This window comes from Gracilinanus agilis, chromosome 1, assembly GCF_016433145.1.
Source record: "Gracilinanus agilis isolate LMUSP501 chromosome 1, AgileGrace, whole genome shotgun sequence".
NCBI classification, from domain to species: Eukaryota; Metazoa; Chordata; class Mammalia; order Didelphimorphia; family Didelphidae; genus Gracilinanus; species Gracilinanus agilis.
In genome coordinates this window covers 114,936,926-114,949,669 of record NC_058130.1, presented here as the reverse complement: position 1 = coordinate 114,949,669, position 12,744 = coordinate 114,936,926, and the positions used below count along the sequence as shown (strand labels likewise).

The window sequence follows — 12,744 nt, the reverse complement described above, 5'->3', positions numbered from 1 at the left end:
CAGGCAGTGAGATAGAGAAGCAGAGAAGAAAGGAGGGAAGAGAGTAGAGGTGGTATTGAGTGATAAAATGGCACATGGCAATTATCCCAGGTGAATAGTACTATTCAACACTACAGATTATATAGCTCTGGTCTGGTGTTTAAAACATAACTCATACTTCTAAGGCATTTTAAGGTTTATAAACAAAACAAACTGTAAGTAGATCTGTCAAAAAAAGATACTGGATTTGAAATCTGTGGGCCTAGATTCAAATCTGTCCTTTGTCACTTGTTACCTATATAACTCTGACCAAGTAAATAATTTAATCTCTCTGGACTTCAATTTGTAAAATAGAGGGATTGGTATGGATTCTGCTCAGAAACTTTGGATCTACTAACTGACCAGAGGAACTCTAAATGTTTTTCTAGCTTAAAACCCTATGATTAAAGTCAGTAGTATAAGTACTTAATATCCTCATTACACAGTTAAGAAACTCAGAGAGACTATATGATTTCCCATAGTCAGCTCATAAAAATTACAAACAGAATTCAAATCCAAATCTCTTACTTTGAATTACACACAACATATCTGTATTGTAGAATAAAAGGCACTGGATTTAGTGTCGGGGCTGATCAGGATCCATATTCTAGCTCTAATCGTACCAGCTGTATTACCCTGGATAAGTTACTTCACCCTTTCAAAGGAATATTATTGATACACATGGTTGTTGCATATATTAGATGTGATAAGTATATAAAATGTTTCCAAACCTTAAAACATTATATATGTGTACATATATAAATGTGTGTATCCGCTATTAATATATTCTACCCCTAGAATGATATTATGTTAGCATCATCCTGTATCTGCCAATATTCTTAGCAATATTCTAATTGTCTTGATGTGATATTTATACATCTTTGTGGCACATTATAATACTATATAATATGGAAGGAATAGAATTCAGCCTCAACTCTTAGATCTATCCAGCTAAATGAAATCTGAAAATCTATGACAATTTCACTATATCACTTCTTATAGAGAAATAATATTACATTAACTGGGAAGACAGCCTATGTAAACCAGTGAAATGTATGAATTATAGAATACGGAAAAGGAATATTCTTTTAATACTTTCTTTTACCTACAAAAACATCTGGGATTATATTAACCATGAATTTCTTAATAGAATTTCTACTTTTAAAAATGTTTTAATTAGCATATCAAAGTAGTAACTTAACAGCTTATTTTGTAATTAAAGGCACTTCCTAAATACTCAAAGATGAGCTGGCCTATCACCTATGTAAAGGTCCCTTTTAGAAGGCTGTTTATATTATTCATTAACCTTGTTCAGTCTGAATGTCCTAAGGCAGAAAGTCCAAATGAATGATATTTTACTGTATTGGAATCATAGCTCCTTTGGAGTTATGAGGAACATTAGAGCTTATCTAATCCAAACTCTACCCAATGAATGATAAGTAGTCATTCAGCCTTGGCTTCTGTCTTACCAATTCAAAACACCTTTGGATTGTTTGAAAATTCACTCATGACAAGACCCTTCAGTTCTCTTTATGATGGACTCATTGAATTAAATTAGCTTTACCATAAAGATATCTTTTTTTTCCCTTGAACTAAATCTTGAACAACAAACCTTTTGAAGTCTGAAAACAAAGTCCTCTTGATATTTAGGAAGGAAAATGATATGTCTAATAAATCTATAATGGAATCTATGACAACTTAGAAGCCTGTCAGACTTTTGGATATTTAAATAAAACTAGATTTAGTCTCTTCTAAATTTAGGTAAAGACTATTCTTTGGTCAAATCTTCAAATATTAAGAATCAATCACAAATCAAGAAATGTCTATGTGGCATCTATTCTGTGTCAGATATCATGTTAGAAACCAGGCACTCAAAAATAAAAGTGGAACAATCTCTGCCCTCAAGGAAGTTACAATCTAGCCAAGAAAGACTAATATACGCATAAAGAGAGACACAAAGTAGATATAAAATAATTTTTAGGGAAAGATGCACAGCATCTTGAGGAATCGGCAAAGTTCTCTCATAAAAGGTAGTTCTTAAAGTAAGCATTGAAGTAAACTGGAAATTCTAAGAGGTAGAGGTGGGAAGAGAGCACATTCTAAGTAAGGAAGACCAAGACAGGAGATGCAGTGCCATGTTTGAGGATAGTTAAGAAGGCCAATTTAATTTGAACACAGTGTACATGAAGGGTAGTGTAGTGTAATAAGGCTGGAAAGCAGAAGATTTTAAATACAAAACAGAATTTATATTTTATCTTGAGGATGTAGTAAGATACTAGAATTTCCTGAATATGGAAGTAATATTGTCAATCTTCCAGTCAGTCAGCTGGCATTTATTAAGCATCTACTATGTGCCTGTCACTGTGCTAAGAAAGTGCTGGGGAGAGGAAGAAAGGCAAAAGACAGTCCCTGCTCTCCAGGATGTCAGTTGATTGGGAGAGGCAATCTTCAAAAAAAAAACTATGCACAAACAAAATAAATGGAGAACAAGCTGAAGACTGCAATTTCAGGAAAAAAATCACGTTGTCGTGTGGATGAAAAATTGGACAAAATAGAGATTAATTAGGGAGTTATTACAATAGTTCAGGGGGAAGGAGATGGAATTAGTATCAGTCTACCACTTGAACCAAGGCACTGGCTTATGAGTAAAGAAAAGGGACAGATACAAAAGATGTGAATGTCAACATGAAAGATTTGGCAACTATCTAGTTAGGCTGAATCAAGAATAATGTAGATCGTTTGAGGATAGGGTGGTGCCCTTGGCTGAAATAGTTTGAAGTCATAGGGTTAAAAAGTTTAGAATTAGAAGGGACCTTAGACACCATCAAGTACAATGAGTCCCCTTCATTTTACACATGAGGAAACAGGCATAGAGAGGTGAAAGAGTTTATCTGGTATCACACAAGTAATACCTGAGGCAAGATAAGAATTCAACTCTTTCTAACTCTGGGTTCAGTGCTTTACCCACTCACCACTTTGGTGCTTGTAGCTAGGAAAAGGGTTGGATTTGGAGGGAAAGATGAGCTCTGATTAAAGACATCTTGAGCTGCAGATTCCTAGGGACTTCTTTATGATTTTCAAGAAAAGGGTCTTGAATGAAAACAGAAACACTGATCTGAGTAAGAAGAGCAAAATGCAAATAGACAATATCTCAACTTAAGGATCCATTTTCTTTTATAAATTAGAACAAAGAGATTCTAAAATATCTCCCAAATACAATAAAAGCTTGTTGAATTGAATTAAATCAATTTGAACTGAACTGAATAATAGAAGCATCACTTTAATCAGTTAATTGAGTTGTACTGTATGTGAATCTTTGTGTATATCTGTATCTATGTACTTGTATATCTGTGAATATGAGAGAGGTGAGGGGAAAGCTTGTACAATGAGAACATAATAATGAGTGTCTCACAGAAAGGACAGGATCTGGACCCAAAAGGAAAAATATTCCAAGGAAGAAGGATTAACAAAAGGAGTTGCCTTATTTCTTTTTGTCATTGGGTCTAGTCTCCTCTATTGCAAGATGTAAATATGAATAGATGAAAAATTAAGAAATAAATATTGAAACATCACTGTTTCTGATGTCAAATTTATTCAAATTATAGATAATAGAATTTGAAAAAATTCACTGTCTAAATAATGTTTAAATTAAAATGTATATTTTGAAAGCTGATAAATTATAATACAAAAACTGCTTAAAACAATATAATAGTTATATTTCTTGCAATCAAGACAGTATAATTTTAAAGATTTTCTAAAATATAAGAACATTGTGTGTGTATATATATATATGTAATGTTAAACTCTTATGAATTCTGTTTTGAAATATACAGCTCCCAAATGACTGTACAAATCAGGATTCCAAAACTGATAAATTGGCACGTTTTTGCATGAAATAGGAACAATATTTGATTAAAGTTACGCCATTTGTGATCCCTTCATTTGGAATAAATTCCAAAGGAAAGGCTTGGGGATTTCTTGTTCAGAGAGAATAATAGAGAATAACAACAATAAATAGATAACCACATTTATATAGCACTTTAAGTTTTACAAACATTATTTATTTAATCCCCACAACAACTACAAGAGGTAGGTGATATTATTATAGTCATTTCACAGATGAAGAAATTGAAGAAAAAAAAAAAAGGTTTAGTGAGTTGCACAGGGTCTCGCAGGTTAGTAAGGTTTCTCGAGTCTAAATTTGAATTCGAGTCTTCCTGACCTCATATCCAACACTCACTTCTCTCATGCTACCTAGCTACTCCACTCATGCTACCTAGCTGTATCTCGGGAAAAGGAAAAGTTGAAGGAAGGAGAGACATCATGATTGTTTTATCTTTGACTCTTGTAAGTTAGTTAGGAAACATGTTGTTTGTTGCCCAAGTTTAAATTTTGGAACAAGAGCAGCAGGATTCATGTTAACATTGTTGGTCACAGACAGGAAGTCATCAATAAATCCAATATTTAAAAAAGAGTGAAGGATTATTTGTAAGCAGAAACATTCATTCAATCAACAAACATTTATTGTTTACCTACTAAAACAGTGGAAGGCATAATGCAAGAAAAATGTATGACGTTATCCTCACCTGTGTCGTTTCAGTGCCAGGAAGGTAATATGGCATAAATATGTATTAAGTACCCAAATTGTGTAACTATTGTGCTAGGAACAGGAAATCAAATGAGGAAAAACAAAAACAAACAAAAAGTCCTTGCCCTCAAGAAGCTTAACTTATGCATTTCCAAAAAAAAAATTCTTCTTTAGAGGAAAATATTAACTTAAAAATTTAAAGGTGGGCAGTAATCACTATGGGGTATTTTATTACCTTGTTAAAAAAAATAAAGCTCCAAGAACAAAGAAATTTCATCTGTCTTTATAAAATTTAGATAGGGTGTACCCTACTCTCTTTCTTAATAGGTGAAGATTTCTTCCTACAATGCTTTATTTGTATATATTACAAAGCCTTTAGAGGCTTTGATATTAAAGTGTCACAGTTGGGTTTTTTTTAGCACATTTGAGAAGGGATTTTTCCCTTTTCGTCTTAACATGATATGCCTTTTTAGATTTCTCTGATAATTCCAGTCATCTTGACATAGGAAAATCACCAAGACAATAAAATGATTTAACAAAGGGGAAAGAATGACAGTTTCCCTTCTACTTTTCAAAAATGTTTTATAATATGATATGAGATTGCCTTTATTAAATAGACTGGTAGAGGAATCAACTTTTACAATGTGACATTTTTTGCAATAAAGAACACCTACACTTCTTTGTAACATCCATTCCCACACATAATTAACAGCACTGTTATTATTGCTACTATTATATTCCTTGTTCAGTATAATTTTTCTGGAAATGAAAATATAGTTTTGTTTGGAATAAACCTGGCACATAAGCAATAAAATATGAGCTTTACTTATTTGTCATACTTTAATAACCTAAGTATGCCTTTTATCTATTTTACTTTTGTTAAAACTTTTATTGCTTCCCCTCCACAATTCCCTGCTTTTTTCCACATAATTTAAATGCATAAGGTACAAGTTTAGCAGTTACTCCCTGAGGAAACCTGGGAAACTAACATGAATTCCCTGTTCTTTTCCTTAGGAAAGGACAGAAGTCTGGACAATCAGAAAACATTAGATAGGCTGGCCCAGCACAACACCGGAGATTCACCAGGGGCTCTACCAATCAGGATATTTGTCCACTACCATCATCTACCTCATCTTTCCCAAAACTTTCTTGCCATTTCCAGGCTAGTAGATGATGATGATGCCTAAGGCTGTTTTGGTAGAGGAGAAATAAATCCTGGATCCAGTGGTAGAGTAGGTAGAACACTGGATTTGAGTCAGGAAATCCTGAGTTCAAATCTAGTCAGTGTGGCTGTGGGTAAGTCATTTCAACTCAAATGAGATAATATGTATAAAACTGCCTGGCCCACAATAGGCACTATACAAATGTTTATATATTTCCTTCTTTCCTTTCCTTATTTAGTTTTGGTTTCTTCATCTGTAAAATCAAGGTAATAATAGCAACCTTTCCCTAAGCCATGAGCAACCAGGTGACACAGTGGATAGATAGCTGGGGCTAGAGTCAGTAAGACTCATCTTCCCGAGTTCAAATCTGGTCTTAGACACTGACTAGCTGTGTGACAGTGGGTAAGTCACTTAACCTTATTTATCTAAGTTTCTTAATGAGCTAGACAAGGAAATGGAAAACTACTCCAGTATCTTTGCCAAGAAAACCCAAATGGGGTCACAATGAGTTGGACACAACTAAAAAATGACTGAAAAATTTTCCCTAAGCCATCCTATAAAAATGATCTTTGTCTCTTTGTGTATGTCATAGATATGTATATCATCTTTATGTGCAAAAAGCCCATCTTTCTTTCCCCTCGTCATATTCCACATATTGAGTTTCTTTCTGACCATATGTTAGCCATTATATTCCTATAAATTCTGTCAATTCTTTGCACCAAAAAATCTAATCTTAAACATCAAGCTGATTTCTAAATACATAATCTAGAAGTAACAAAATTAAGAATACCCAAAAGGAATTTTCTGTGTAGGGAAATAAAAGTTACTCATATCTTCAGATACTACCCTTAACCTCAACACAACTCTCTGGCTCTCTGAACATGATGAGAACTTTTAGTTTTCAGTTTTAGTTTTTTAATCACCATGAATTTTAACTGGCATATTCCAATGCTATGCTAAGCTGATGGCAAGACAAAACCTCTCCTATAACTCTGCGTCTTGCTCCTCCACTGGACTAGCAGCAAGGACCAATCTAAAAGTCTAATTAATCTAAAAACTAAAAACTTCCTATATTCCAAAGTTGCAAGAAAAGCAAAAGGAAAACTGTTTTCTGTATTTTCAAAATCTGTACAAAACATTATTTTCCATAAGTAGTGGCAGAAACCATTAAAGCAAGGAGAGCCAGAGTGAGGGGAATGAGATTAGTCAGACGGGGGAGGGAATTGATATCATTATTTATTAGGAAGAACACTGGAAGTTGGAATGAGAAAAGGGTTTAGTTCCTAATTTCAAAACTAACTTGCTATGTGATACTAGGCAAGATTTTAAATCTCCCTCAGCCTCATTTTCCCCATGTGCAAAATGGAGATGATAAAGATTGTACCACCTACCTAAGAGGTGTTATGAGGAAAATCCTTTTGTAATTTTAAATAATATATAAATGCAAACTCTTACTATATTTCAGAATTCTGAATGTAAACATTGTTTTATTCATAATTCTGTTAAATTAAACTGAAAAAATCAGGAACAATTTTTGGAATTCTGAAAATAAAATTAATTACACGAACAATAGACATACACAAAGTCTGCCAAATTGAAGGAGACAATGATTTTTTTTAAATGTAGGGACAGAAACAGAAAATAATTAAGAAAAAAAATTCCCAATTAGTTTTGGGAAATTAAACTAGAATTGAAGTAGGAAATCTGATCAATGGATGAAAATGAACCTGAGAAACAAGGGGAAAAAAATCTGAAGAAGGAACTGCATTCTACTACCATGTATGATTTTGATTTTGCCAGCTGAGCTTTCTTAGGTATTCAGTTATCTCCAGAAAGTTCCTCCCAAATAGTCCTACTCTTTAAAAAATTCCAACAGTACATTTTTTAAATTTTTTAAAAGTTAAATTTGAGGCATGGAAACTTATGGCTTGTATACTTCTATTTATATAAAATTAAGTTACAAGGGAAATCCTAGTTTGTTAATTTTTCTATTTAGTTAAAAGATCATTGTTTAATCTAAAATGGGCGCCTAAAAGAATAGGATTGATTTAATTAATATGTAAAGCAAAGGCATGTCAAACTCAACTCCTAAAGCATTAGTAATACCTGATTTAAGAGTTAGATTTTTTTCCCCTAATACTATCTTGGAACTATTTCAGAATATACCCAGAAGCAGCAAAAAAAAATACTAACAACAATAATTAAAAACAAAGTTTATTTTTAATTGGATATTTCTGCTATTGGCATTTAGGGGATTATTAAAAGTTTCTGAATTTAATCATCAAGGTCTCATGCAAATGTGTGAATGGATTTGATCCTGATCAAACCTAATTGTCCCATGACAACAAAAGTTAGTCGATAATCAAACGATGTGTTTTCTAAAGAACAACAGCAATTCATATTTATGTAACACTTCGGTACTTTAGACTATTTCATCTGTAACAAACCAAGTTGAAGAGAAACATAAGAAAATTTATTTTTTTTCTTATAACCTAGGAGAAGTGTTGGCAAATATCTCTAAAAAATTAAAATAATACTCTATAAATAATAATAATGATATCAACATTAGACAAATTATAGAGACAAATCCCTTCTTTGGTATGAATTGGATTCTTGAAGTTTCTTTCAAATGTGATGAGATTCTGAGATTCAATCAGGCACATTTTGCTGAATGAAAACTGACGGAGAAATAAATTAACCCATAATACAAATGAGTGTTTGTAGAGGTGCATATATAAAATTATATACACATGTGTATTCTATGTAAGTATCCACATCCTTTTGGGTATGTAGAAAATAATTTCTGAACAACTCACCTTGATCCCTTTCATGCCATGTCCGACTTGCAGCAGCTGGGGAATTTGGAGAAGGATAAAAGTCTCCTGTAGGACTTGGTTCCATATTTTCATCTATGGATATAGTTTTGGGTCTTTTGCTGTAAAAAATAAATACAGTTATTTTTATAAGATTTCTGAACAAAGAATTTTGTCCAATGTTACTTTATTGTTGAGGCTATCAAATGGCTAAAAGAAATTTTGTAAATGGAAATTTCAAAGTCTGTGAATAGGGTAAAAAAGAAAATGTATTATGACTGGGATCTGTTGGAAGCATTCTGAATTAGCAGTATATATTTTAAATCATAAATAATAAGCATTTATAGCTGTGTACAATGATCATATTACATATGTATCTGCCAAATACTATATATATCATATAATCACACATGTACACATTGTAGGCCCACAGATATGTTAGAATCCTATGACATATGATCACATGTGCATACATATCATAATCATATGTGTGTATATGTATATGAGATAGCATAAAAATTGTGGTTTACATTTCTGATCTTTTCTGTTGTACTTCCAAAAAAGTATTTAAATGAAAAGGGAACTTATAAATCTTAAATGTTTTATACTTTAGAATTCTTATTTTCTTTTATTAAGAAAGCATCTTCCTTTTCCTGAGCTTACAGAGTCAGAATACTGACCGATGGTCATTCCTCTAAAGGACTGTTTAAATGAAATGAAAGTGAAGGGTTTAGATTTAAAGGATACAGTTTATTGCATATACTAGCATATTATACATACTAAATCTGTATATCTCCAAAAAGAGAAGAAAATATTGTTTTTTAAATGTCAAAGGTCATGATGTTTGATGTCTTTTTCCCTGCCATCCTATTGGTCAGATAACTGTAGCCATAATCATGACTATTTTTCATTACAAGTGGTTATTTCTTACAGCAGCATCCTCAGAACCATAACTGGTAGCTTTAGAACATGAAGCAAACAGCACAACTCTTGGCTTCAAATCGGTCTGGTAAAATATGATGTAAAAATAATACAAACAACTGAGACACATTCAGCCCAGTGGGAAAGGGAAACAATTATTTCAAGGGCATTCACCTGCTGAGGGAATACATGTGTTAATTTTTGCACTCTCCAAATCTCAGTGCCCTGGTAGCCCAGAGGAAAAATTTTCAATCACTCTACCTTCAGTTTAGCACTAGTCTTCCTTCCAGTTAATGGACATAAGAGGGTTGAAACTATGTGTACTGAAATGTCAATGTATTAAGCTAATAAATAAGCATCTTGTATCTACTGTAACTTCCAGAATGTTGTATTACTCTACCTAGGAAAAAATAATTTAGACTTTATGTTGAATCACAAAAATAGCAATTAATGTATTAATTTAGTTCTTCTATGAGTAGCTCAAAATGTAACTTTATACCATCTAATCTTCATTCAGTTTAATTCTGTTATTCATGGGTGAGAGGTCAAGATGTCTTAATACTACAGAGGAAAGCTGCAGGGGTAGGTGGGAAAAATGAAAGATAGTGTTCACAATGAGCCCATAAAGGAACAATTTCAAGCCCTCTGCTGTTCTAGAGAGTATAATGTTAGACTTTTTTTTTAACCAAAACAATAGAACTAAGCTGACATCCTCCTTCATAAGTAAACTCTTAATGACCGAGGCTTTTTCATTTTTGTACCATCTCCAGTGCCTAGAACAATGCCTGTCACATGGTGCTTAATAAATATTTGTTGATTTAATTTTGAAAATATGATTTTACAATATTCTTGTTAGGTTGGCAGGGAAGTAATTTTTGTTCAATTGGAAATGAAAGACGTTTTCCCTGACTTCAGTAGGTTAGTCATCATATTGATGTATAGAACCAGCAGATTAGTCATCATATTAATGTATATATAAACAGATATTTTAAATAAATTTTTAATAAAATAACTCTTTTAGAGTTACATGGAATATTATACATTAAGTATTTCTTTAATATTTAGTATTATAGTATATTCTTTAGTATTTCTATCTCACTAAAGAACAAACTGAATTATTATTACATATTTCCTTCTTAACCTCAAAAACAGAAATTCATCCTCCTGCATCCTAGAAGAATGCAAACTCTGTGTTGTCAACTTCTCATTCTTCTTAACCTCACATTTTGTAACAATTTCAAATATTGACATTTCTAATTCGAATCTCTTGTATCCAGACCTTCTCTATATTTACAGTTACCGTCTTATTTCAGTGCCTTATAACCTCTCATCTAAATTAATTCAATAGCTTTTTAAATAGTTGCTCCACCTCAAATCTGTCCCCATTCTGGTTTGTCCTATATCCTGCTGCCTTCAGCAAAGAACTGGCCATATGAGTCCCCTTCTAAATCAGGTCCAGTTACTCCCTACTGCCTCTAAAACCAAATGTTAAGACCTTTGTTTAGCTTTTAAAATCCTTCACTACTTGGATCCACACTATCTTTCCAGCCTCATTCAACATTACTCACCCTCCCACATTGTGATCCAGGCAAATTAGTTTTCTCTCTGTACCCCACAAACCATTTTCCATCTCCCATCTCTGTCCCTGTCATCTGAAATGTACTCTCTCCTCACTTCAAACTCTCTGAGTCCTTCTTTTCTTTCAGCATAAAGCTCAAGCAGCACCTGCTACATAAAGCCTTTCCTATCCATTTGGCTGCTAGGACTCTTCCCTCCCAGACTATTTTATATTTAACTGATTTCTATTTATTTTGTGTATATCAACTGTCTGGGGAAAACTGAACTAAAATAAAGGGTCAGTATCTGAGTGATAGACAGAATAATATTTCACAGAATAGGAATTATTGTTCTTGTTTATGATTATTGACAATTCACATTTCTTTATCACTTTTAGGTATACAAAGTATTTTCCTCAAGACAACTTTGAGAAATAAGGAGTGTAAGTAGGAATTTTTCAATGTGAGGTTCAAAAAGTTAAATAATTTGCCCAAAGTCAAACAACTAGTAAGTGTGAACACCTAGACCAGGGGTTCTTAGCTTGTTTTGTGTGATAGACAACTTCAGCAGTCTAAGGAAACCTATGAAGTCCATCTCAGGTAATAGACAAATGGAGGTCCACTAATTAAAGTCAAAAGACCATGGTGAAAATCTAAATGGACTGCTCCCCACAGATGTTACTTTTCAAATATTTGTGGCTATGAGGTTCCTCTGTGATGTTTTAAAATATTATCTTGTTATCAAATGAGATGTCTGTAATGTGCTTTGCACAATGCCTACTACATAGTAGTGCTTTTTGAAATTAAAATTAACACATGGCTCTCTCTCCTCTTTTTCATGCACTTCTCCATATTATAAACTCTGGAGTAGAACTGAAATGTGTATCTTTGCCATAACATATTTTAAGTAACTCTTTCATGTGTCAAGGAAATGTAGGATTTCATGAAATGATTTAAAAATCACTCTTCTCTGTTGTTGAGAATATTTTTTAAATATTTCTAAAGGATGATTTTATAAAACAATTGTACTCATTGACATTCATTTTAAGATGAATTCAAAATACTCTCGGAACGTTGTAAAAACCACTAAGAATTAAGGAAATAATTACTTTTCTTCCTTTTCTGCCAAAGTGGCTAAAAATATACAGATATATAAATATATAAGAACTTTACCTGCTTGGTGGAGAAGACAGTGACCTTTGTAGATTTACACCAGAATTCATATCATGGTAGTATGGCTGGCTCGGGATCTCTCCAATTGGGAAGTTTACCCCAGTTCCCTGGGTTATAGGTGCTGAAGTGTGAAACAGAAGATATATAAAGTTAACATTTTAATTCATATCTACTAGCCTATAGAAGAATCTTGCAAATAAATTATTTATTGGCATATTCTAATATTTTGCTGACACTTTTTTCCTCAACTGGTAGAAAAGTAATATGTTTAATAAAATAAAGACTGAAAAAACATTTCTGTGAAGCTTATAAGTACTTCAAATTGCAAAGCTAAGGCAGAGCACCAAGTGTCTTTAAAATGTTTTCCTGTTCCATTTTCATGTCTGTCTTTTTGTTTACTAGTTTTCAAAAAAGTTATTACAGCACATATTTGTAAATCCACTCATTTTAAATGCACTAGATGAGCTCTTAAATAGTGATCTTTTTGAATACTTCAAGTATTAGAGAGAAGC

General features: G+C 32.8%; 1 protein-coding gene across 9 annotated transcripts in view; it reads right to left on the bottom strand.

Moving 5' to 3' along the window:
• The window catches only part of NFIB (nuclear factor I B), a 547,931-nt gene that overhangs the window by 57,833 nt on the left and 477,354 nt on the right, over positions 1-12,744 (bottom strand). For all 9 annotated transcript variants that reach the window (XM_044685408.1, XM_044685416.1, XM_044685441.1 and 6 more), the window contains 2 exons: positions 12,233-12,353; positions 8,586-8,704 (listed from right to left, as the gene is read on the bottom strand). In XM_044685408.1, coding sequence (XP_044541343.1) covers positions 8,586-8,704; positions 12,233-12,353 — 240 coding nt within the window. The remainder of the gene's footprint in view (positions 1-8,585; positions 8,705-12,232; positions 12,354-12,744) is intronic.